This window comes from Filicampus tigris, chromosome 14, assembly GCF_054856515.1.
Source record: "Filicampus tigris isolate MCC_2025a chromosome 14, RoL_Ftig_1.0, whole genome shotgun sequence".
NCBI classification, from domain to species: domain Eukaryota; kingdom Metazoa; phylum Chordata; class Actinopteri; order Syngnathiformes; family Syngnathidae; genus Filicampus; species Filicampus tigris.
This window is the reverse complement of record NC_141230.1, coordinates 3,355,723-3,383,271: the sequence shown is the minus strand read 5'-3', so window position 1 is coordinate 3,383,271 and position 27,549 is coordinate 3,355,723. Positions and strand designations below refer to the sequence as shown.

At 38.5% G+C, this 27,549-nt stretch overlaps 1 protein-coding gene across 7 annotated transcripts in view; it reads right to left on the bottom strand.

Moving 5' to 3' along the window:
• Nucleotides 1-27,549, bottom strand: part of tbc1d4 (TBC1 domain family, member 4) — a 56,443-nt gene that overhangs the window by 7,843 nt on the left and 21,051 nt on the right. For 5 of the 7 annotated variants that reach the window (XM_086051086.1, XM_086051085.1, XM_086051089.1 and 2 more), the window contains 14 exons: nucleotides 27,072-27,161; nucleotides 24,346-24,450; nucleotides 24,131-24,263; nucleotides 23,933-24,024; nucleotides 23,735-23,845; nucleotides 22,264-22,380; nucleotides 21,001-21,060; nucleotides 16,984-17,201; nucleotides 11,267-11,415; nucleotides 9,598-9,783; nucleotides 5,334-5,495; nucleotides 3,390-3,548; nucleotides 3,107-3,207; nucleotides 1,158-1,301 (listed from right to left, as the gene is read on the bottom strand). In XM_086051086.1, coding sequence (XP_085907212.1) covers nucleotides 1,158-1,301; nucleotides 3,107-3,207; nucleotides 3,390-3,548; nucleotides 5,334-5,495; nucleotides 9,598-9,783; nucleotides 11,267-11,415; nucleotides 16,984-17,201; nucleotides 21,001-21,060; nucleotides 22,264-22,380; nucleotides 23,735-23,845; nucleotides 23,933-24,024; nucleotides 24,131-24,263; nucleotides 24,346-24,450; nucleotides 27,072-27,161 — 1,827 coding nt within the window. Of the gene's footprint in view, nucleotides 1-1,157; nucleotides 1,302-3,106; nucleotides 3,208-3,389; nucleotides 3,549-5,333; nucleotides 5,496-9,597; nucleotides 9,784-11,266; nucleotides 11,416-11,780; nucleotides 11,784-13,406; nucleotides 13,560-16,983; nucleotides 17,202-21,000; nucleotides 21,061-22,263; nucleotides 22,381-23,734; nucleotides 23,846-23,932; nucleotides 24,025-24,130; nucleotides 24,264-24,345; nucleotides 24,451-27,071; nucleotides 27,162-27,549 lie in introns of all 7 variants that reach the window. The other 2 variants (XM_086051092.1, XM_086051090.1) reach the window with 2 other exon arrangements.

The window sequence follows — 27,549 nt, the reverse complement described above, 5'->3', positions numbered from 1 at the left end:
TTGTAGCCGCTGAACAATTCCAAGCAGGAGAGGCTTGCTGAGGCATGCTCCGTGCTTGCTTGCTCTCACTGCATTGCATTAAAATAAGTCACCCTGACGTTACAAACGCACAGGAAAGCTATGAAAATGCCCTTTACCGTCCCGCACAGGTGGCTTGTGTCCTCACAGACGTGAAACAGGAAGTCGTGGTGGCGTTAAACATTAGCGTGCCTGCTGCTGTTTTCACAGCCCCCACAAATGTCAGCTGATGTTTAAACGAGCCGGCTAACTAGCCAGCTTGAAGGTGTGGTCGCACTCAGAAAGGTGAACAAATGTTTGCAGCCGAATGGGATAGGGCAAGACACACATGTACTGTATACTACTGTAGAGTGAAAAAGGAAGGAGGCACTTTACTTCTTGTACACTGAAATTTCAAACTATTTGTTTTTTGCAAACAAAGCTCATCATGCAAAATAAAGAACCCTATTATTTCATCATAATCACTATGGTTATATACTTATTACAATTCCCAGGGGCATAAATTGGATCTCAGAACTGGTGGGCGATGGGGTCTCTCTCTCTCTCTCTCTCTATAGAGAGAGAGAGATACATACACACACACATATAGAGAGAGAGAGAGAGAGAGAGAGAGAGAGAGAGAGAGAGAGAGAGAGAGAGAGAGAGAGAGAGAGAGAGAGAGAGAGAGAGAGAGAGAGCGCGAGAGGGAGACAGAGAGAGAGAAAGAGAGAGAAAGAAAGAAAGAAAGAGAGAGCGAGCGAGCGAGAGAGAGAGAGAAAGAGAGAGAGAGAGACAAAGAAAGAAAGAAAGAAAGAAAGAAAGAAAGCAAGACATGAGAGAGTCGCTGTCCTGTGAAAAACACTTACCTACAATTTTGGACACTTATATAAAAATGTACTTTATTGTTTATGTGTGCTATAGTCCATATGTGAGCAATTATAAAATTTGACTGAATCAATCTGCATCATCTCAAAAAAAACAATCGTTTTTAAAATAAGTAATAAAAAGAGTGAGAGTGAAACATGTCTATTGCTGCATAAGGTGCAACGGGTCAAACACAGTTCCTTTCGCTTCTACTGATTACACACAGGTTTCCATACAAGCTCATAAATCAACCTGTGGTGACCTGTTGATAGATTTGAAATTTGTGGTGCGCTTACCTGCAGAGAGACCATGTCGGGCTTGTACTGGCGTCTGATGCCAAGGTCGTACATGAGGAACTTGAGCATGTCGAAGGCCTGCTCCTCGCTCATGTGCAGCAGCAGTACGCCGGCCACAAAGCTGACGCCCTGACAGTAGCCTACCTGCATGCACAAACATTCATTCACATATTATATTACTGTATTCGAGGTGCAACGATTAATCGACAACAACCAATCATCAAACTAATCAATAATTATTTTGGATAATTGATCATTTGTTTAAAGAGATCTTGTTTCATTTACAATAGTACAAAGTACAAGTCCTCTAAAGGCCTAGATAGACCAAAAAGACGCTGGCCAACAGTGACAGACGCTTACCCTGTGGCGTCCGGCCGGCTGTCGGCACGTCACGCTGGGAAAAATACACGGCAACGACAGACAGCGACGCTGACCATTAAAGTACTTTCCGCGCATGTGTGAGATGTAATACCCTTCCATACCATCGGCGGCGGTAGTCACCATTTCTCATGGTTAGAAAAATCCAGCCGGAAAGCTGTTGGCCGGGGGCGGATTATAAAAATGTAAACAATGCATTCAGCTATATTCTACGCTCACGATGAACTCCCAGGCGAAGCAAACCATCACATTCTTGACACGGTATTGTGAAATACTTACACTGTCAACCCTTGCTCTTGTACTTGGAAGAAGATTAAGGCAGCGGAGGCGTGCTCATTGTTTTTCCGCCTTTGTCACTTCACGTTGGTGCTCCGCGCGCTGATTTGCTAGCTAACAGCCAATCAGAGTGACCAAATGTCACGACTGGCGACGCCGATTCAACATACGTAAATGCACCCAAGACGCTTACAGACGGGTTACGATACTACGACTGTGGCCACTACACCAAACAGACGGCGCATTCAGACGCGACGACGCTTCTCGACCTCCGACGTCGGTTTGGTCTATTAGGGCCTTAACATTCAGCCTCTAAACAGCACAACATTTTTGCCAGTGATATGATGTGTTATGGACGTAACGTGAAAATCAATCTTATATAATTTTAATCAATTTGAAATAAGGATCTAGTTTTGGATATTGGGATGGAAATTTAAAAAAAAAAATGGGTTACATCGATTAATCGACAATATCATTAATTGATTAATGAATTATTACTCATGTTACAGCCCTACAATGTTAAATTATATTAGTGCTGCCTTGAGAAACTAGTTTCATTTGGACTGTGACCACATTTGTAACTCTAAATACCCATCTCAAATTGTCTTTCCCCATTGAAATGAATTGAAATTCATTCCATTCCAAAGCCCCCCCCACCCAAAATTGTTTGTGTTTGTTAATAAGAAACAATAGCACCCTAAATATAATATACTTTATCAAAACAGAGTAACAGTATAATTAAATAGAACGTAAAAAATTCCTACAGTTTGTGCATAATGATTTAATTCTGCAATCCATTTTATTGTGCTACTCCTTCTGGTGTGCCCGTTTTGGGCAGTGGGAGGCAGTATAATATTGCATGTACAGTCATACATATACCAACAAAGAATTGTGCACTCTTCTACAGTACTACTGTACAAGACTCAGTAAGGTGCTGTAATACAAGTCATCATTAATGGAGGATAAAGAATATCCGCCTGTGCGTATTGTAACAGTATCAGTCTACATGTGTTTGCTTCATTGTTTGTGTTCAACTATGCTGACAATTAGCATGTCAACGGTGTTGCATTGTATGTTGGCATTAAGCTAAGATTACTTTTCTTAGGCAAAGCTACGGCCGTTTTCAAATACATGTTCTCTGTTCTGTGTTTACTTTGACAGCAAACTTCAACTGGGAGTAGAATAAATGGCTTGAAGCCTCTTTTTTGAAGAATTGTTCACTATCTGCTAAAGTGCTGTTCATTCTGAGTGTTTTTTTTTTTTTTAATAAAACACCACTCAGGGAGTAATTGTACCTCCGTGTCCAGCAGAGAGTAGGCTTTAAGCAGGTTGTAAAGGGAAAGTTGTCCAGCACCCAGCTGGGCTGAGAAGTACTCGAGGTTGGGGAAGGTCCGACCTGAGACAAGACACATGATACAATACAATACAATACAATACAAAACAATCTTATTTATATAGTGCATTTCATAACAGCTAGAGCTGTAACAAAGACGGCTGCATTAGGCTTGTACGTTTCCTCTGCTGCATTAGGCTTGTACGTTTCCTCTGCAACGTGTGCCATTAATGCCCCTTACGCACCTAAATCCACCAGAATGGCATGCTGCTGTGCGGTGAGCTGCTTCAACAGATCCCTGTACGGGGTGTCGTTAGCCGGCTGGCGCTGAGGATGTGTGCGACACAAGCGGTGCTGGTGGCAGAGCAGCAGCCACACCTCCCCGCGACGACCTTTGGGAACACCTGTACACCATAATATTGAAATGCATAAAAACTCCAGCATAGAAACAAACAAAAACAAAACAAAAAGTGACAATGACAATCTGGTGTCAAACATATTTACATTAAAAAAAAAAAAAAAGATGAGCATTTCGATTTGACCTTGAGGCATGTAACGGCGATCTGTTATAATTACATTCTTTCTCCCAAAATGTTCAATAAGAGCATTTCTTCCTCTATAATTTTTTAACCGGTTTTATTTTGACAATTTTTCGAGGTGGTGCAAGGGAAAGGACGTGTGCTGTCTCAAGATGTTGGCACTTAATTGATGGCTAATATATATATTTTTTTCATGAGCATTCCCTAGGGATGTGTCACGATATCCAAATGTCACGATACGATATCATGATGCGAACCTCACGATATGAGAATTATCACGATATTGTGGAGAGGTTGCCGATGTATAAAAACACTTTTACGATGCTGTATAAAATCTCACAATATTATTACAAACAAAACAAAAAACATCCCAATATTCAGTTTTTGTATATAACAGCATTCACAAAGAAATCGGCTTGGAAGTCATGCGCTCATATTGGCTCAGCTCAGCAACCGCAAAGTATCAAAGGTCTATGTAGTTCACAATGCTGTGTTCGGCTGAAGCGGGCCGATGGAGACGATGAAAAATATTTGCTGGTAGGACTGATGTATGAGACCTTTTATCAGTTAGAACAGAATTTGTTCAGGGGAGCAATAATCTGTTTAATTTGGTTGTATGGCTGTGTGTATGGTTTCTGTAGAACACGAAATACAAATACAAATACAAATAAAATAAACATGAGCAGTTGCATATAAATGTATCTACACAAAACATGCATCAAATTAAACTGCACTAATAAACTAACCACCAGAGGGTGCTGGAACTGGACAAATGGAAAACAACTTGGGCTTTTAAACAGATTTGCTGCTATTAATATCGTGACATGATGTATCGTGACAAATTTAATATCGCGATATTGCGATATATTTTAGCTCAAAAACATTTCTTTAAGTTATATTTAAAAGGGTGTGAGTGGGTGTGCGTGGGTCAAGCGTAATAGTGACACAGTGTTGGAAGGAAGTGGGCGGCTTGAAAAGGTTGTCTTCCACCCACATCAGGCAGTGCTCAATTTTTCCACTTTAAAAAATAATATGGCTGTCACAAATAAATCTTTTCAGAATGGATCATCAATTGTTATTCCATCGTTTACTCGAGTAATCATCCCCACCAACAATGACAATTCAGTGGAAGACGCTTGGCCCCCGTGGTGTAGTGATGGGGCGTACTGGCTCCAAGATTATGTTTGTTCAGTGTTAGAGACTGACATGTATATGTGGGAATACATGTTCAGGACTATTCACTTGAAACCATCAATTAAAATCTGTTGTTGTTACCTCTTGCAGAAGCAGGTCACATTGACGCGTTCAAGTCTCCAATCTCCACCAGCTCTCCGCTTTGCAGTAATACTTTGTACATAAGACCATATTTTTTCCCTTATCAGTCTAAAGCGACCGCAAACACTAGGTATCTTCATCTTCATGAACATTTATTGCCGGAGAGCGTTCGCAGCCACAAATGTCCGTGCGGAAACACAAAAGCGGCCAAACATTGGTTCTGGGTGCCACAAATTTTTTTAAATGGTTAAAAACGGTTTCGAGATATGCAATTTTTGTGTCGACCACAAAAATTGGTCGATGAACCTTTTTTTCCCGGCCCCAAAAATAATCATAATACAGTTGAGATTCCGGCATGTCTTTTTGATGGCTCACCTTGGCAGAGTGCGCGGTACAGATCCCCCTGGTCCTGCCGCACCGTGGTTCTGCCCGGTGCCGTCAGTTTCTTCTCCCACAACGCCTGCACCTCCTGGGAGTCGGGGCCCACTTCCTGGTAGCTCAGCTTCATCTTGCGGATGTGCAGCTCATCACGACTTGCTGAGCAGAAAGAAATACTCCACGTTAAATCATATTTGCTCGTCACGTGGCTTAGCATTTAATATGCTTCAGTCCATATTTCTGCACACCAGAAAATAAAAGAGCACAGAAACCTACCAAAAGCCCAACAGTCGCATACAGTGGAACCTCTAAAGTCAGAATTTGACCCTCATTCTGGGAAGGTGCAAATCGGAAAATTACAGCTTTTTAAAAATATAGTAAAACTTTTTCCTGTAATATTTTAACTTAATGTTCAGGATGTCATGCACTTTCTTCATCTTTCTCTCACAAAATGACTGCACAACAATGTTTCGATAATATCAATTACACTCCAACGTTATGATCATCAACACTTTTCAGAACAACTTAATTAAAAACTATTTGTTGCGATTTATTCTTATTTTTTGTTATTAAAATATTATTATTACGTTTATTTCAACTCTATAACCACAATATCAAACATTTTGTAGTGAAATATGAACTTTATTTTACAAGTTTTTCTTTTAAAGTTGTAACATTACAACTTTATTTTTGGTAACACAACACCATTTTGTTATGAATTTCAGAATGACAGAAAAGTCAAAAAGGGGGAAAAGTCGCAACATACTCTTTAGGATCTGCTTGGAAGTTGCACCATGGAATGGATTATTTCTATAGCTATATAATTTCCTATGAAAAAAATCCCAACAAATTTGACATCCCTGAGCCATAGAGCTTCCACTGTGTAAACATGAATGCCATCCCTGACGCGTTTCAAATGAATCACCATCGGAATCCCCTTTGGACAAGAAAAGCCACTGTAAATAACCACTTGAAGACCATCAGCTGTTATGCTTGAGGCCTCGAGATGAGCGAAAAGAACACCGTACAGGATGACAACAAGAGAACTGAACAGCTCAAGTGAACAATGATCAACCCAAAGCCATGCAAAAAAAAAACAAAAAAAAAAACACTGACAGTATCCGTCTTCACACCTGAGAACTCTGTTGATGTTGCTTACCTTCTATTGAAACGTTATTCACAGCATTGGTGTCAGAAACAAAGAAAGACATGTTTGTGTTTTACATATACAGCAGAACAATATATACAGAAAGTGGGGTTGAAATAGCTTTTGTGCTTTTGCGTGTGTCTAATTATCTTTATTCATTTGCAGTAATAATAATGATGCATTTCCTCAAATTTACACAGCAGAAGTGCAGACAGAATCAGATGTTTAATTTTTTAGAATGCTACTATATTTCCAAAGCTGGGCACTTGACCCTTTTTTGGCCGCCCGCGACCCTCCACCCTTGACCTGGTAACATTGTCCGTCCCAGAACCAGTTCTGCAGCCCAAAAAAAAAAAAGCGTCCATGCATGACGCCGCCGCGGGAGAAATGCTAACGGCAGAGGTTTATTTATAGGGGGGCTGAGAATATAATTTATAAATTCATGATATACCACCCACTAGCCCCAGTGAAGCGCCATCCCGGGGGATGTGGGAGTACAGATAGCAGGTATTGGTCCAATACCAGCCCTATTTGGAGGTACTGAGCACTCATTGAGGCTGCCGATACCAGCCACCAATACTTAGGGCAAAACAAAAAAAAAAATCTGACATCGATTAAGAACGTAATTAGAGCTGTACTTCACTGTGGCAGTTTGACACATCAGTGAATCGTCATCTGTGGCAGAAAGAAATGAAATTTTATATATCAACGATGTATCGTTAGTCTGTATCGATGAGTACTCAAATAGTGACTGCTCATACTTGAATCAGTCTGAAAAAAAGTAGTATTGAACATCACTACTATTAAAGGAAATGTGTTTATTGGGGGGAGAACTTTATTTGTTCCGACACATACTGTATTTAGTAGGGATGGGAATTTCAACTAATTTGCCCGCCGACTAGTCTCAAATTTTATTTGCAACTAGTCGACTAGTCTATAAGGAAGAAAACTTGAATTTTAATACATATTGAATTCAAAGTTTGAAATGCAAATGTTGTGTGTATTTAGGGGCTATTTTAGCCCAAACATTCAGGACAGTTTGTTAATTTAAATTCTCTTGATGTAACACCAACTGACTAAATAAAGGTGAACAATTGAAAGAGAAATACATTTCTTATACATTTTCCAATGCAATGCATGGCATTTATTATGAATAATGTAATGAGTAATGGTACCGACTCCCATTCCAGCAGGGTCTCATTCGCAAGCACCATGTTAGGCTAGGTTCACACCGCAGGCAAATGCGACCCAGATCGGATTTTTTTATGACATTCTGAACGGCTCAATTCCGATTTTTTCAAATGCGACCTGGGTCGCTTTCATATGTGGTCCCAGATCGGGTACGTATACGATCTTTTCCAATGCGTTCGCGGTCTGAACGGCCAGGGCGCATATACTGTATACGACAATGACGAGCCTAAGATGCGCTCCGCGCAGGCGGACGGAAAGTCCTGGCAGCAGGGCGATGCAAAGTTGTTTTGAGTAACACTATTGACTTTATATTTTACTTTAATTTAATCCCACTTGAAACGTGAAGCATAAAGTGGACATTTATGGCGATCGTAGTAATTCAGCCACGGCTCAGATAGTTAGTGATGTCTCCATGAAATGAGATATGAAAGCGTCGCCTCACAATTTCCCCCAAATAGTGTATTTATTTCTACCTGCTACATAATCGCTTGAATGCCCTGACACGCTGGACCACATTTACTTCCACAAACACAACATCGGGTGTGACGTCGTCTCTTCTTCTGCGCAGGCGGGCCACTTTGACGACGCATGTGTTCATACAGCAGACAAGACAGAGGTCGCATTTTTAATGTAATATGAAAGCTTACACAAAAAAATTGGATTTTTTAGGGGGGGCGGGAGCAATTCTCTCTCTTGGTGCTCAGAATGTTTACAGAGGCCGAGGCAGAGGCGTGTGGAACAAGATGCGTGATACTTAATGCCGCGTTTAACCGACTAGTAAAATACAAAACGTTTGATAAATTTAAACGACTAGTCGCGCACATCCCTAGTATTTATCCTCATAGACTGAAATAAAGAGTGTGTGGGATTTACATAAAAGAAGTATGGGCATTGGTTGCATGCATTGAAATCATGTTTTGATGATGAACATGACTTTATCCGAACAAATACTAAAAATAATTATAATATATTACAAGGTGTTTTATATTTTCCACTAAAAATATCAATATTTCATTCACATAATATACAGTAGATAAGATATTGTATATACAGCCACCAAAATAGTTTTATCGGCTATTTTTTTGCAGTTGTGGCTTGCCTCACACATGAAAACGGCTGAAAAACTGCTTAAGTCCCACAACGTAGATTGATAATCAATCGTCCAATGCATTGAACAAGGCTGGCCATTAGTGGGCAAAACCTATTACAAGAAGGTAACTGTGCTGTGGGGAGGTCCCTCAGCAGGAACGTGATACCATGCACTTTAAACTACTTTGCAGGTTTGTGTGTAAGAGCCGGTTCATAATAAATACAGCAGGATGTCGACCTATTCACGAACAGCAGTCACATCCCAAGTTGTGCTATTTCAACACAAACCAATGGCTGAGACAGGAAGTTCCATTCAACATGCAGCAGATGCACATACAGTGATGATTAAAAAGTCTACACACGCCTGTTCAAATGCCGGGTTTTTGTGACTGAACAAAATGAGACCAAGATAAATAATTTCAAACTTTTTTTTACCATTAATGCCACCCAAAATTTGTAAAACTGAAAAAAGACATTTTCAAGAAGGGAATTACAAATAAATGTCTGAGATGATATAATTGCAGTGTGCACACTCTATTCTAACGAGTATGTGGCTGTTCAGAATTAACCAATCGCATTTGGCACACACTTGCCACCAATGAAAGTGCCTCTGATTAACTGCAAAAATTCAGCTGTTCTAGTAGGTCCTCATTTTCTTTATATTGCAAAAATCTGGCATTTGAACAGGGGTGAGCAAGCTTTTTATATCCACTGCATGTCAAACAATGGGCACGGCGTGACGGAGAACGTTCACATGACATATAAAGATTATCATCAGTGTTTGAAATTTGACACTGAAGAGAAGATGAGGGACATCGGTTGATAAATATTCACCCTCCAGCCTCTGGTTCTCCTTCTCCATACGCAGCAGCAGGATCTGCTGGCGGACGGCGGTTTTCCACAGCATCCGGTAGTCCGCCGCTGTCTTCTTGGGTCGACCCCCTCCACCACTTAGTGGGTCCCTGCTTGAATGTGGGCCGCGAGGGGAGAGCGGCAACAGCTCCCTGGCATCTGACTGGTCTAAAAGCATCACGGAAAAAAACACCTAAATGTCAAACCCATCTAGGTTATTATGATATACATCAAAGCAAGAAACCTCTTGATTTGAAAATTACAGAATGTAAATATAGGGGAAAGTGCCTATCTCTCGTTATTACAGTATAAAGTATATATTTGGTATAGTTTTTACACCGGCTGCCCTTCCTGATCCATCGCACTCATTTTTATCCGGGTTTGGTACCGGTGTTCTGAAATTCCTTCCTACCCGTCAAGACGTTCTACCAATGCTGATAAGTGTTTTCTTGGGAATTTTGTGCCTTTTTGTCCTACCCGTTCGGATAAAAGCGGTAAGAAGTTACTATTTTCGTTTTTATTGAGTCTTATTTGGCTTTTTCATTCCCTCAAAAATACTTTTGGCATGTGATTTCCATCATAGCTTTTAAGCATTGTGTTTTCTTATAGTTAGCTTTTGAGCGTAGTGTTGATCTGTTGACCATATTCATCACGCTGTATGTATACTACACTCAGCTTTCACCTATGTGTAAGTATTTTCTTCAGGGATTTTTTTAAGTTCTACCTACCAGTCTGCATCTACTGTAAACAAAACAAGGTGAAAGCGAACAGCAGTATTTTGGCTGTCAAATTAGCCTTCGCTAATGGATGTTTCGACAGGGTAGGACAATTTGGCAGAACACCAGGTAACACAGGCAGCGGCTTGGAATTGGGTCTATCTAGCATACCCGCTAGGATGTTAGCATTCATGACTGGGATTTGAACTGTGGTCCCCTGTGTGAAAGGCATTAATCCACCGCATTGCTGAGATGCAAGGTAACGTCTTGTTAATCTGCCATCGCTAGTTAGATCGCAGTTATCCCAGTATTGTTAGTTGGAAAGTAATGCATGTGGCTTGCAGACTAGATATTATGTTCAGATGTGTAACAGTTGGAAATGGAAACTCATTTGTGTTTAACTGCAAGAATGCTTCATTTATCTTAGCATATCTTGAGACTGTCTGAAGTCTTTTGTCAACACATCGCTAAGCAGAGACCCAGTGTGAGTGTAAGTGATGTGATTTATTGCGGGAAAATATGTACAAGAAATTTCAAAAAGGACTAGCAGACCAATGTGATGCCCATCCATGACGCAAAGATGTGTTGACAACTGGATTGACTTCTTTGTGTCTGAGTACTTGACTATTCGGTGGAAGGGTCGTTAGGATAATCCATTCTAAAATGATTCGATAGCGGCAGCTCTACTTGCGAATGTAACGACTATTTGGTTTTCGCCTAGAAATGTGAGCATGTGAGCGACAAGCAAAACTGTTTTGACAAGACTTTCTGTGAACATCTTTGCAACCTTTCACAAACCGTGACGAAAACCCAATATTCGCTACGTTCGCAAGCATTCGCCGCTCAGTGAGACACCAGCTTTAAGAAACAGTTAAGTCAACTCTGCATCTTATGTAAGTAATACTTTTTAAGTGTGTCGGAGTGATTGAGGAGACCTGAGTTGTGCATGGAGGTCTTGCCCATGGGTGAGGCGACTCTCAGGAAGATCTTCTGCCTCCACGAGACCCTGCGCGGACTCGGGGGCGGTCCGCTCACTGAATCGCTGCTGCAGCCTGACAGTGTCCTTTTCCTGCCTTCGCCATTACTGCCACACACACACACACAATTAGTGTTATGTTAGAATGGCATCATTGAATGGACACGCATGCGACAGATGAAACCTTATCTAAACTTGAGTTAAAAGAATGTTGTTGACTGGTAGATATACCAAAAACGTGGCAGCTATTAGATATGTTAATGGAGCAAACAGCCACAGCTAGGAAAAACACACTTTGAGTCAGTACAAGGGTTTGGCGAAAGAAAGCATCCAGCAAGTCAATGAATACTTTCAAGTTATGATTTATTCTATTATTATAAGATGCTAAGTGCAGCTCCATTCACATCTTTGCCAGTTTCAATTCACTCCTGCATAGAAGCAACCATTTAACGCTTTACTTTCACTTCCTTCACCCGCTCCTCTTTTCCTTTTTCTAACCATTGCTAATTAACCTTTCGTCTTAGTAGTAGTAATGGTTGAGTAGTTTTTGTGTGAGGGAGGGGGGGAATAATCACCCAAAATTTCCCAAGAATAAATTGTTGATATTATGAGAAAGAAGTTGAAGCATTATAAGAATAAAGTCTTATTTTGTCAAGGTACAGTCACAGTATTATGAGAATAATGTACTAATGTATGAAAAATGCATTGTTACAAAAACAGTCAGGTTACATGAGTGACAATTTTTTTTTTTGTGAAAAAATATTATTATTACAATAATAATGTAATGTCACAAAAAAAGTTGCAATTAAACTATGAAAAAAAAGTCAGATTTCTGTGGGATGAAAGGTAAATTTCTGAGACTTAAACTGGAATACTCCATTAAAAAAAGTCTCAATGCTACATGAAGTAGGTCAAAATGCTAAAAGAATAAAGTTCCAATACTTAAAGAATAATAATAATAAGAATGTATTTTTTGTGGTCCTTTTTTTAGAAGCTACAACATTATGAGAATTAAGTTGTCATTTTACAATAATAATTTTGTCATGCTATGAGAATAAAGTTGTTGTTTTGTAAAAGTTAGATTCTAGTGCAGGGGTCACCAACATGACTAAGGGTATTTTGAGCAAAATGTGTCATTTCAGAAGTTCTGTCTGCCCTTTTGCATTAATAAGTACCCAAGAAGCAGCTGGCAGGTTCAAAAAGGTTGGTGACAGCAATGTTTTGAGTCACTTTAATTAATATTTTTTCCTTCACAATTCCAACTTCATTCTCATGAAAATCTCTTTTGAACATACAGGCCTTACTTTTGTCCTAATACATTCTTCTTCTTTACATTTTCTTGTAAACTTTTAACTGTATTCCTGTGAAATGTTTTCCTACTATTATTTTGACTTTGGTTTCATTACATTTTCTCATAAATGGTTGATGTTATCCTTGGAAAATTACATATTTTTATTGTTGTTGTTTTTATTGTTTTATCTTAAACTTTTGTATTGAAAAATAAAACGGCAGAGCACAGATTTCTATTTTACTCTCGCAATAAAACAGCATTTCCAAATACATTTAAACTTTATTTTTGCAAAATTTTAAAATAAGAAAAAAAATCAGGGGGAATATAAAAATCATGATTTATTCAATGAAATAACAAAGGATGATCCTCACAGTGCGTAAGTGACATTTCACAAGGGTGTGCTCCAACGAATCCTATTAATAATGTAAACATTAACCTTTACTTTGTGCCAAAGCGGACGGCCACGCTTCGGTTGAGCGCCGCCACATTCAATGATGCGTCTGTTCTGGCCCCAGTTTGAATTACAAATGTGACACAATTACAAAACGCTCCAAATCGGGTTACGCGTTTAGTTTAGCCATGCAGAGAAGAGCTCCACATCCGCATGCAAGCACAACAGCGTCCCCTTCTACTTTGGAACGAAACAGGAAGAGGCCATGAGGCTTCTCACTGCTGATAAGCAGGAAAGAAGAAGAAAAAAAAAAAAGCTGGGTGTTAAAAGGTTTGGACAGCCAACACGTAAACATTTACTGACATCCCAGCAATACCCCCCCCAAAAATAAAAATCTATATATCATCATCCTGTCACCTCTTGATGCTCCCACTGTCCGTCAGCGAGCTCAGGGAGCCCAGCGAGCCCTGGTAAATGCTCTTCAGGAAAGTGGGAGCGGAGAAGGAGGAGGAGGGGAGGCTGAAGGACTGGCTCTCCGATAAACTGCGCGTTCTCGACACGGCCACGGGACTGCGCGAGCCCCCCGCACATGGAAAACAAACACGTTATACACTTTTGGACGGGAGGGGGAGGGGCGGACGCTTGGAAACGTGTGATGCCATTGTTCAGAGTGGGGAGATCAAAGTGCAGCAAAAAGAGGACAGTGTGATGTGCTTAATATTTAGTGAAACAAACAAGCCTTCATCAATGTCAACTACTACCACTGTGTTGTCAACAAAAATAAAAAACAAAACCTTACTCCTTTAAAGTTAGCTTTTACATATGATTCAGTTTTTCTATGCTTTTAACTGTTTTAAATTGGTCGAATTCTGTTAAAAAAAAAAAAGCATGATTAGTAAGTTAGTTTATATGTAAAGATTTTTCATCAAATGTTTATATGAAGTATGAAAACAATCATTAATTTTAAATGTTATATTTTTTAAATTGGTCGAATTCTGTTAAAAAAAAAAAGCATGATTAGTAAGTTAGTTTATATGTAAAGATTTTTCATCAAATGTTTATATGAAGTATGAAAACAATCACTAATTTTAAATGTTATATTGTAGGATCTTTTTTTTTTTTTTTTACGAAAATATAATACGCACAATTGATTGATTGATTGATTTGTTGAACATATGTATAGACACAACATGGAAAAACATGAAAAACTAAATCAAAATAAAAGATCAATACTTACCTTAATTCAATAACATTTATATGTTGAAGGGGAGTAGGAAGAAGTAAAAAAACGTATAGAGTCCTACCACTTGTTCACTAACGCAAATACAAACTAAACTAAAAACAACACTTATTTTTACATATATACAAAGTAAGTATGGCTCTTTTTTGTAGCTTAAAGATAGACTGAGTGTTTGCTTTGTAAGTATGACCCCATATCTCCACACCGTATGCCAGGTATGGCAGTAATAATGAGCAATATAAAGATGCCTTATTTAGGATATCCTTGGTTTTATAAAGGTTACCTATAGTTTTTGAATTTTTTCTTTTAACATTTTCTATGTGTGATTTCCTACATAATTTTTCATGTATAATAACTCCAAGAAATTTAGTTTCATATACTCTTTCTATTTCAATAGAATTGACGATAATTTTGACTTGTTCTTTAATTTGTCTGGTACTAAAGATTATATACTTTGTTTTGTTTGAATTCAGAGATCATTTATTGTTGTCAAACCAGCAGTTTTTCAATACATTTAATTCTTTTTCCACAGTCTTCAGGAGCCGCTCAAGGTTTTCTCCAGAGAAGTACAAAGTTGTATCATCAGCATATAGAACTTGTTTTAAAACTTTAGAAACACATCAGATATCATTGATATAGAGTATGAATAGTTTAGGGCCAAGTACTGACCCTTGAGGGACCCCGTGAATTATCTTCAACTCGTTTGATTTTAAATTGTTAAACTGTACTTACTGTGTCCTGTTATTTAGATAGCTTTGAACCCATTTATTTGCCAAACCTCTTATACTATACCTCTCCATATTAATTTTTCCATTAATATGTTGTGATCTATTGTATCAAAAGTTTTTTTTAGGGCAATGAAAACAACAGTAAATTCTTTTTTATCTATACTGGTTGCGACTTCTTCCACAAGTTCCATTAAAGCCATAGATGTGGTCCTTTTTTCTCTGAAACCATTCTGGTTTTCACGTAAAATATTGTGTTTTGTAATAAAATTGTCAAGTCTATGTGCAAATCCAGAATTTTTGAAAATTGTGGTAGTAACTAGATAGGTCTATAATTTGTAAATAAGTGTTTGTCTCCACTCTTATAAATCGGAATAACTTTTGCTATTTTCAAATTTGATGGGAAGATACCAGTTTTAAATGACAGGTTACAAATATATGTCAAAGGTTGCACAACATAGTTTATAATACTTTTAATTAATGCCATATCAATATTAAAACAGTCAGTGTCAATTAATCAATACAATTAATAGAAAACAAACATATTTAGGGTGTTACATGAGAAAGCATTAATTCATTTATGAAACTACTTTTGCCTTGTAGTGGAATTTGTACATTTTATGGGATTAAAAAGCCAAGTATGGTTCATTTGTGCCTGGTTAAACAGTGCAAGCACTGTTTGCGTTAGAATTTTAATCGATTAAGTTTTATTTAATCATAATAAATGTATAAGTAGAATTTCATACAAAAATTAAGCACTATAATTAGTAGAAAAAATAACATGTAAGGGATCGCTTGAGGAAGCAATTTTTAAAAAGTCATTGATATGAATATAATATTCCTGTGTCATTAATAATAATAAAATTACATTGAATTAATAAGACCTTAAAATTACACAGATTTTTTTAACCTATCCTCCATTATTCCCAGACCATATTGGCAACTGTAATATGGCATAAAAAAATGAAAAAGCCTTAAAATATATATTATTTCATTTTTGTGGCACAGTATGATATTTATTGTATCAAAGAGTCTCTTTCATGGACACACTGAACGTCTACGGGCAGTCATAAACACGCCAAAAAACATCAAACTAGTTGTTCAGTCAACCAAACTTGTGAAGGCAGAAAGTTTGTGTGATAGCAGTAGTTCGGCAACATTTCACAGCCCTCAACTCACTCACCAAATCACAAATCTAGCATCAGCAATGTGAAATTTGTGATTGACAGTAAGCAGGAGAGGCCTGATTTGATGGCCAAATAGAATTCATGTTTGCTGCAGCTGCTTTTGGCTCCTGACACGGTTGCCAAACTAGGACTAATCAAGGCGTCAAAACCAGAGCAGTCTGTAACAACATCTCAGCAAAACATCCCTAAATCTATGGTAGCCAGTTCATGTTGTCAGTGCGCGGACTGAGCGGTTTCAGGTCAGTAAACACCGAACCGTTAGCCACTCTAAACAACCTCGGCCTAAGAAGCAGCGGCGTTTCCAAACAGCACAAGACACGCCAGGAGCATCGGCACCATTGATGTTACTCCTCTGCTTTGTTGTGCATTGAAATGTTCATTGCTTACATCAGAATGCTCTACTACAGTAATTCATCATCAGAATTGTAGATGTGTACATACAAGTACTGCATAGTGTGTATGTGTCTACTGTAATGTATTTTTTTATGGGTGCAGCAATGTTTGTAAGCATTTGAAATGCTATTAAGGTGTTTTGGGATGGTCATTTCTGGTATAGTTATGGTTTAAGCTACTGATATTGGCAATCATAATGTTTAGGGAAGCAGCAATTGTTTGCAGAAATTTGCATGCACTTGGTACTGAGACTGACTGCGAATTGCAGGGGTTCACAGTACATTTAGGACCATCAGATATTCTCCTGTTTCACGTGTGTGTGGTTAAATAGTGTCATGTAAAGAGTCAAAAGGATTAAACTAACTTTTCATAGAATTTTCTACTAAATTCTGATAAGAATGTTTGTGTGTTCACAGATACGCTAACTGTCAGCGTTCACATCACGCTACCTGCTTTGCAAGGCTTCCAAGGCGGACGAATGTTGCCTGCGCAGAGGCGCCTGCTTGGCCAGGTTGCCCGTCTGGCCCTCAAAGGAGATGCGCTTCTTCACGGGCGGATGGCTGAAGGTGTGAGCGCGCCGACGGAACTGCTGGCTTGCTTCCGGGTCGTCATCTGGGAAAGGGGGCGGGGAAGCCGGTGGGGAGACACCCGTGGATTCCTCATCCTGCTGGGGAAGATTAGATGCCGGAGAATTTAGTACTTCTTTGAGAGTGTCATGTTACGTGCTAAATAATGTCTTATTTCACACACAATCAAAGAGTTGAGCCTAATTGAACATACGGCTAACCAAAACAGCAGCAACTACTGAAGATATACAGTCTGTCAGATGAATTCAAGTGTGGAGTATCGTAATTCCTCCCTTAGTCACAAGGTACATCAACCTCTTCAAACTAGTTTCAACATTTGAACGCTGTTGCTCGTTGCAGTAAACATAGATATTTGGTCTTGCCACAATCTTGTGTGTCCACGTTTGTAGTCCGGGGAGCTTGTTTTCTCTGTCCAGTTAGCCTCAGTTCTTGACGAAAATTCAATACCTGATAAACACCTTCCCTGATCTTCAGTTGAGTAAAGAGAAAGCATCAGCCACTATAAAATACAGTCTGTTAAAAAAGCAAAGTCCGCTAATAGTTCGACGTCAAATTGGGCACTCACCTCGTCAACAAACCACCACGGCGACACTCATTTGTGTCCACTCGGGGACTTCACTCGCACACTTCTGCCGGTGCAACTCCCTCATCTATTGTATTCTAATCAACAGTATCATGTGACTTTGTTGGTGCTGTCCCCGCCCAACCTCGTGGAGCTGACATGTTTGACTGAAGCAGCATCTCGTTCTTCCTTTTACCACCAATGAGTGCTACCAAATATTGAGTGTCTGCTCAATGTGTACTTGATTGTGACTGATAGGTCAGTAGACTCAAGGTCAAGCATGCGCGCTGTTCTTTCCTCTAATGGGTGGTGGGGTTAAAAAATAAAAATAAGAGGAAGTCAACACAAGCTCGACTCAGCAGAAGTGGAAATCCTGACTTGGGAGTTCCTGACTGGCATCCTGATGCCATCAAAAGGTACTGCTGTTCAAATGTACCATTTACTCATTTAAAAAAAAATAAAAATTTTAATGTGCAGGATTTTGTACAAAATACCATTAGCCGTGAAACAGAAAAATCTCAGTTTGTGTATCAATGCATCCATTTCAGACTCATATAAGCATTTACAAATCTTGAGTAGAGAGACTTCCTGCTTCCTGTTATCACAATAATTTACAATAATGAGATATTGTGATTTTTGCTGTATTGCTGTAATCGGCAGAAAACATAACACGTTTTTGAGATGCTTCAAAAAGCTCTGTTGCTCTTGAATTAAATTCAATTTCTAAATGTCTTATTTAAAAATAGTCCTGAAAACATTTCAAAGCATTGTTACTTCTCCAGGAAAAAAAATGGTTTCAATAAGAAGTTAGCGAGTTTTCACACAAAAAGCAAAGTATTGTAAAAAGTACAATGTGTGATATATTTTTTGAGTTTGTCTTTCAATTTCAACAAAACACTGAATATTTCTTATTGCTGCAGAATAAGCCAATTCACATGAGAATTTATTGGTACTGTGATTAAAGGGAAAAGGGAGTAGTGGACTTTAAAAGCTCAGTTTGCCTTGAATTAATTTTGTAAAACAATAGACATTAAAAAAACATTTTAAAATGTTAAAATATTGTGCAATCCCAATTTCTATAGGATTATCATTATTATGAAACATTGCAGTCCTGTGAAAAACACTGTCCATTTTTTCATTTTCGTTATTTTTACATGAATGGTGTACCCGGGTTACAGATATCGCATTAACGTGAAAATACTTTTTTTTTTTTAAATCCCAAATTGGACAGTGTTTTTCACAGGACAGCGATGATAAGTAGGATACATATATTATGCTGTCAAACAATACTTTTTTTAAACTATTAATTAATTAATCGCAAAATTGTCCATAATTGATTGCGATTAATCGCATTTTTCAACTAAAATTGTTTTACAAAGCTTGGAACAAATATTTACTTGAGCAAAATCTTGGAATTAATGTGGGGAAAAAAAATAAAACTATAGTTCAATTCAAAGACTGTTGTAATAGCTTTCTTTGATCCTTGAATACGATTCTTTTCCTGTAAAATACAACAGTTGAACGATACACCAAAGACATACAACTAATATGGTATTTGAATTTGGCTGTGCAAACTGTGCAAATTATTTTGGATTTCTCCAATAAGCTGTCAAGCAACTTTTTAAAGTAAAACTACGTCAAAGTCAGTTTTTGCGACAGTGACTCTCTAGGTTTGGCTGCAGTGTGAACAGAGGTAAGCTGCTACAGGAAGTAAATTAAACTGAGTTAACTGAGTAAATTTTTTTGGGGCGTTATCAAATTTAAATTAATCTCCATAGTTAATTCTTTAATTTTGACAGACCTATATTATATATTATTATTATATAAGTAGGATTTAGTAGAAAACTATGCGTTTAAGTTACTTGAACAAGCTCAGTGTGTCTTCAAAGAACATTCATGCATCCGTTTTTTTTTTTAATAGCGCTAGCAGATGAGCAGGAGCCTATCCCGTCCGACTTCGGGCAAGAGGCAGGACACATCCTGGACCGGTCACCAGCCAAAAACAGGGCATGAGTAGACAAACAAGAATTCACACTCGCATTCACACCAATGGACAATTTTAAGTGTTTAATGAATCTAACAAGCATGACTTCTTGACTGTGAGGCATACAAGCTAACCAACAGCCCACATGCTGTCCTTAAGTCTCCAAAAGTATTTTTGTATTCGGCCGTAATTATCTCTTTGTTCGTCTCCTCCGCTCTCGGCTCCGTGCGTGTGTGGCTGGCTGATGATGCAATGCCACAGCCAAGCACGGTGCCTTTTAAAGGAACAGTAAACTATTTTGTATAGATGGATTGATAGACAGTCAAATTGTCTTTTTACCATACTATTTTAATTATTTATTCAACACAATATTAGATTTTAACCGTTTGAATTATTCATGCATTTTAATAGTTTTTAGGATTTATTTTCTTTATGTGGGTTACAATAACATGTGAAATTATATATACTACAGGTTATTCTGCCCGTTGTAAATTCAATATGTAATGCAGGTTTATATGCCGCCTTAGAACGTCCTCCTGTGGTTGTTTGGTGTATTGTTTGCTGACCTTGAAAAGGAAAGTGATACGATATAATGTGTTAATAATTTCACACATAAATCGTTCCAGAGTATAAGTCGCCCCCCCGGCCAAACTATGAAAAAAAAAAAATGTGACTTATAGTCTGGAAAATACGGTAATCAACAGCTAATCGACCATCAAATTGAACCGACAGCTATTTTGGCAATCGAGTTATCATTTTCATTTCATTTAAAATTGGCCAAATCCTCTGATATTCTCTAATTTCTGTAGTCCTTCATGAAAGTAGACTGATTAAATTGTGTGTTTAACTGAAAACATCTGCGTTTACTTTAGAATTTGAAATTAACAGACAAATGACACTTTGAAGGATGACTTGAAGGAGTAATAATAAGTGTGTGCATGCATGTAGCTATTACGATTACAATTGTGGATTAATGGGGAGAGGAGAAAGCACAGCAAACACTGTGTGAAGTCAACGCGTCCATGCCAGTGTGCATTGAATATTTCAAGCTATACGTCTGTCAAGCAGTCACAGGGACTGCATCGTACTCTCATTCAACATTCTGCACAACAGTGACACCAGAGCACAAATGTCTCTGGCTTCCTCTGTAACACGTGAGCGTGGAGCGGTACAACGCCACAACGTGACTGCAAAACCACCGCCGTTGAGATTTGCGTCATTTATCACAAGTTTTTTTTACAGCCAGTGGGTTAAAAAAAAAGGAGGGTGATGGGTGACAGTTCCCAGAATCCTTCCTAGGGGAATTTTGTAGTCCCTCTGAAAGGACACTTACTTTGTCAAAGCTGCTCATGCTTCCCATGCTTCCCAAACGGCCCCGCATCCGGCTGGCTCCCTGAAGAAGATCAATAGTGTGAATCAATCAGACATTTCAAATCAATCAAATACTAAGTCATTAGTTGTGACTTAGTCACTTAGTCAGCACCAAATTGGAGGGTTTTTTAAAAAAAAATATTTTGGAATGAAAAGTGAATGACCCAAAAAAAGATAATTAAATCAGTTGCATAAATCAATGATACGTCCATCCACCCATTGTCCAAAATGCCCAAATTTGCTGAATATATGAGTACTTATGCTCACAAAAACAGTCACCAAAACAAAAATGAATATATGCTCTTAGTGACACAAAATACATTTCTATTAATGGTGGTCAACAACCATAGCTCCACCACATATTAGTTATTTTTCATTAAGTGATTTGATCATCGAGTATGATGCACAAGTCCATAACAAATTAAGGTGACATGCAAAAACTTGTTCCACAGTATGTTACGAAGGGAAAGACTTTTTTTTTTTTAATGGCACTGCCGTAAGCGAATTCCTCATATTCCAAAACCATCACTTTATAGGGAATCCAAAACAAACAAACAAACAAATTAAAATTGTAACGTCAAAGAGGTGATATACAGTATATAAATACAAAATGAATGTTTTCTTCTTGGGCCACGCCCCCACACCACCAAACCCACAAGTTATTTTTTGCATACTTCTGCTCACAAACAGATGGCAATGTAAATAACGCAAAATGACAAACGATTGGAGGGCAACTACCACGATGTATCCCTGTACCTTCTTGATCCCGCCCCCCCAATAGATTCTAATACAAAGCAGATCATAGCTTCTTTACCAAGTGAGAAAATTGGGAATTACAACCATTTGTTGTTAATACTTTTCAGAAATTCACTACTTAAGATCCAATGGACTACATCAACCAATGGCATTTTGGTTTGTTGGGGACAATACTAATTTGATGAAAAGCATGATTTAAAGAGGTGGAACAGGGAGCTAGTAGTTAGCACGTCTGCCTCGCAGTTGCGAGGCTCAGCTTCCAATGTCGGTCGGCTCAAGCCCTCCTTTGTGGCCTTTTCATTTTCTTTTGCCTCTGTGACAAAATAACAGATGGCAGAGGAGTTTTCAGACCTCAGATCAGCCCGGATGGGGAGTCTGAGGTATTACTCTGCATACAGATATGGGTCAATCTAAATCCCCGGGGAGCACGATGACGCAACAAGGCAGGCGGGCAGGCAAGAAGACCTACCCGGGCCAGGATGTTCTCCAGAGAGCTGGTGAGAGATGAGCGAGCCCTGTTCTTCAGGGCGTCCAGTTTGAAGCGGCTACCCGTGGCCGCGCCGTCCCCTGCCGAGTTGCTTGCGTTCTGCAAACATTGAACAGGAAGGAAATGATCAATCCCGTGTTGCCAATCAAATTTAACAGAAGCATATATTAACTGGAAAGGCACAGTTTGAAGTAACCTTTTAACCGTTACACAAATTGAGAACAAAAAAAGTTACCCACTTTTGGCGTAAAAACATTTTGAAAAATTCCATTGGAGGCCTATCTTTTTTTTTGTTTTGTATTGTATTTTTCAAACGTGTGTGTTGTTTGACTGTTTTTTTACTTTATAATATTTTTCTTTTACTTTATATATTTAGCAGAATATTTAATACAACCAATATTTTTAAATCAAATATTTAGATTTTTTCCAGTTATTTCTTATGTTATTTTCAAAAATGTTGTTGCAAAGACTGTGTATTTTTTCAGTACAGTATCTGAGGTTTATAGTGTGTATTACTCAACCTTTTTACAATTCTTTTAAAATAAAATTTTCAATTATTCCTAATAACTATGGCTTTTTTAATTAGTATTTTTTGCTAATATTGTTCCAGTTTTGTCCTATTACATTTGACATATTACATAGTTTTTTGGTTTTTTTTGTCTAATGTGTTTTACTTTTCCAAAATTTTTCAGATTTTTGTGTTTGTATTAATATGTTTCGGTATGGCATGTTCAGTTCGGTCCACTTGCGTTCGGTTCGGTCCACTTATTAGCATGAGCTTACGCACGGGCGTTATTGACTGTTGCATGCGGGAGAGGAGAGTGGCGACACAACAGTGAGAGCCAGAAAAGAGCCAGAGCTAGAAGGTCACCCTGTACACTGCATAAAATAGATAAGATAGATAGATAAATAAGATAGATAAATAAGATAGATAGATAAGATAGATAGATAAGATAGATAGATAAAATAAATTAGATAGATTAGATGGATTAGATAGATAGATAGATGGATTATATAGATGGATTAGATAGATGGATTAGATAGATAGATAGATAGATAGATAGATAGATAGATAGATAGATAGATAGATAGATAGACAGATGTCACGCAGTTCGATTTAGCTCTAATACTTGTGTATACTTCATTTAAATATTTTTGTATTTATTCCCCAATATTCTTCACGTTTTATTAATATTTCATTTATGTACTATATTAAAAATTAAAACATGCAATTTTGCAATATTTGAGCCTTAATGTATTGCTTCTTTTCTGAAAACGCAAATGTACGTCATGTTTTGACGTGTGCAACTGCCAATAAATAACAGACATTTTCATTTTGTGATAATGATGATAATTTTAGTCACTACAACCGTGAAATTATGACATTTCATTGCGTTTCGTCTCCATTCAACAACCTTACGTTCCTGGTACTTGAAGGTGAAAATGCAGCTACCTGAGGGGCCTCTCCAATGTGGAGGTGGGTCTTCTGCTTGTTTTCACACAGCTGCCTGAGATGCAGGATGACCAGCTCATTCTCCTCTTGGTCTGTACTGGGCTTCAGTCTCTGTAGATTCAATACATTAACAGATGAGATGCAGCCATTAGAGTAACTCACTCAGCCAAACCTATTCTGTGAGGATGTTAACTTGACCTGAACTCGCTCGAATATCTCCACTTGCTCATTGTCAGGCAAGTGGGAGAGATATTTCTGGATGGCCAGCTTTGCTCTGGGCGGGTAGAGGCCTGGGAGAAGAACACAACACAGAACACAAAGACAATGACAAAAATAATCATAATCAAGTCATTATTGTGTATAAATACGCAACAGGAAAACAGCTTTCTACTGTACCTTCAATGCGTTCGCAGAGCTTGTGGAGGTCGTGCATGGGGCAAGCCTCACATAACTGGACCAATGTCTTATTGCTTTGTAAGGAGGCAGCTGTGCTGAAGGCCTGCTTCAGGGTCAGCATCACCTCATCCACCTTTGAACATGTTTCAATTTGTAAAAATGAAAACAATCAAACAGTTTTTTGTTTTGCCAAATTATATATAGCAAAAACTCACCAGAGACTCGCTGGCGCACTGGAAAACGAAGCACACGTACTGGCTGGGACCGGATTCTGAATGGTCACGACAGATGAATCCAAAATGGTCCGTTTGCTTAATAGCCTGTAAGGAAGTAGAAGATTGATGAGATTTTTGGACGTGGAGCCAATCAGTCAAAATGTTGAAAATGCAAGAGTGAGGACAAATTGGCTTTGCATTGAATACCATTCAACGTCCTTAGGTTGGGTTTCTTGAGTAACGAGGTTAAGAATCAATTTGAAAGGAGGTTAAGAATCAATTTGAAACAAAACTTTGACTGAAAACTTCTATTTAGGACCAGAATGAGGGTCCTCCAGATCTGTAATCAATGTCACATACTTTCCCCTATTGTATTAGTAAATTGTAAATGGTCTTTCCCTTGTATAGCTCTTTTCCACCTATTAAGGCACTCAAAGCGCTTCACACTGACTTTGCATTTACTGACTGATGACACAGACACACATCATGACTTAGATAAACTGGGGGTTTAGCGTCTCGCTCAAGAATACTTCGATATGGTCACAATGGATCAAACCCACAACCTCTGGGTTAGGAGACAAACACTCTACCACTGAGCCACTTGAGCACAGAGTCTGCACTTCTTTTCGTGGACAGGAACTTGCCTCCTGGCTTCTGGAGCTTGCTGCTGTGCTGAAGTCACTAACAGTTGAGCCAGAGTCTTTTGAAAGCCCTCAAACCTGTGGTCACTGTTACCTCGTACTGATTTCAGATTGATTTCTTCTCCACAACATTCCACTTCAGTTACACTGTCAATGGCCAGTGTTTATGCAGCAGCTCTGACTGATTTTCTATCTTCGCTCAGCTTCACAATTACCTGTACCATATTTTCCGGACTCTAAGTCGCTCCGGAGAACAAGTCGCACCAGCCATAAAATGCAAAATAAAGAGGAAAAAAACATATACGTCGCACTGGAGTATAAGTCGCATTTTGGAGGAAATGGTGCACTTAGTAAACATAACTTCCACCGAGCTTCGATGCTACATGTAGCATACAAGAAAGTTACGGTAAGATAACTTTAAACTCACCAAAACGGTTGAAGATCAATTAAATAAGTCTTTTATTTATCCCCGACCATGTAGAATGTTTCCAAGACTCCAAAAGCATTAATGTATTCGGTCGTAATCATATCTTCGTCTCTCTACTGAGTGTGCTCCTCCTTGTGTAGCTGCATGATGCAATACCCCAGCCAGAGGCAGGCAACTGCCTGTTTGTGGTTCATTCTTGTTCAACCATTGCCTGTAAGTAACTTAGACAATTGTGTGTAATGAGCATGCAACATTTATATAGGAGCTGAAATGTGGCTCATTGTACTGTGTTGTTGACTGAACATACTAATTGCTATCGCTAATGCTAATCGCGGTTGCTAATCGTTAGCATGTCTGCCTGTTTGTGGTTCATTCCTGTTCAACCATCGCCTGAAACTAACTTAGACAACTGTGTGTAATGACATTTATATACGAGCTGAATTGTGGATGATAGTAGGTTGTTGACTGAACATACTAATCGCTATTGCTAATGCTAATAGTAATCGCTAATCGTTAGCATAGGGTCATCTTGTTCATGTCTATGAAAATACATGTGTATGTAATGCATAGCTTGATAGTATTTTCTGTTTCTTGTGCAGTTTCACAATATAAAAAGGCAACTTTGCTGCACACCTAGAGTCTATGGAGTTTTTTTGTGAATGTTTAGCTGTTTGGATAAGATGGCTTCCTCGACTAGCAAGACCTGTTAGTTTAACAAAACATTAGACTTTAACCGTTTGAATTATTCATGCATTTTAATAGCTTTCAGGATGTATCTTATGTTTCTTTATGTTGGTTACAATAACATGTGAAATGATATAGAAGTAATTGTCATGGCTTGTTAGTGCTGACTATTTATGATGTTTTGTCTCCCTCTGCAGGCGCTTTAGCATTAAAGCGCCTGCAGAGAGAGCCAAAACATAAGTCACAAGTCAGCACTAACAATCCATGACAGTAATGTGTTAATAATTTCACACATAAGTCGCTCCAAAGTATAAGTCGCAATGCCGGCCAAACTATGAAAAAAAAATGTGACTTATAGTCCGGAAAATACGGTAATCAACAGCTAATCGACCATCAAATTTAACCGACAAAAAATACGGTACATGTTTTTCACCACTGGACAGCTCTCGGTGTTTCATGCTCGTCACACTTCTAACTAATGCAAAGAAGTAGACTGCACAGGCAATACCCACATCTGAAACGCAGGTTCCAATTCCATGGACATAAAACTACATTCAGAAGTAAACACCTTGAAATAGAAGATGGAATTCTGATCTCATGTGTACTGTTCATCTTTTTCTGGTAGCAAAATTGCCGTTGTTTCGATTACATGCAAACTTCAGCTATCAGCCATCGCAGTGACGTCATGCAGGCCCTCATACCGGTCAGTGGAGACTTCAATTATGCTTTCTCTCTCATCGAACCTATTTAATTTTGTAAGCCTAGGACACATAGTTACTCAGATAGTAATATTTCATTATCTTGCGCTTGACACGCTTAAATGTTATGCTGTATTAACATCAATTAGCAGAGCTCTGAAATTAATATCTCGTTGGGCAGTACTTCTACATCATGATGATATTGATGAAAATCTAATTATTAGTGTAAAATATCTAGAGACTTTTGTTTACATTTGGCACAGAAAGCAAACCAACCTGACAGCAAGATGAAATGTCTTTGAAGTTTTTTTCCAGCACCACTGTTTTGCTGTCTGGGCTTATGAGGTTTACTTCAAAACGCCCAACCTGTAAAAAAACAAATAAACAAACAAAAAAACATGTTCAGTAAAGCTGAGTCACGCCATTACAAACAACCAAACAGCATTAGTGAGGTTCCAAAAATACAAGTAGACTGCAGTCGCACATGCTGAAAATCAATGTCAGTGTGTTGCAGTGTCACATATTGAGTGGCTGGCTATAATTAGCCTCGTGTGGAAATGTGGCATGAGGGACGGCAGCTGGCTCACGTTGCTTATTGTATAACAAAAAAGAAGAAAGAAATGAAAGAATGAGGAAAAAAAAGTGTCGGAGCCAATAGCAGCTTATTTTCACAGCAACACTGAGGAGTTTCAACACAACTAGGCAGTGCATTACCACTGCCTAGCAAGTGAACATCAAAGTGATTTACAGGAGG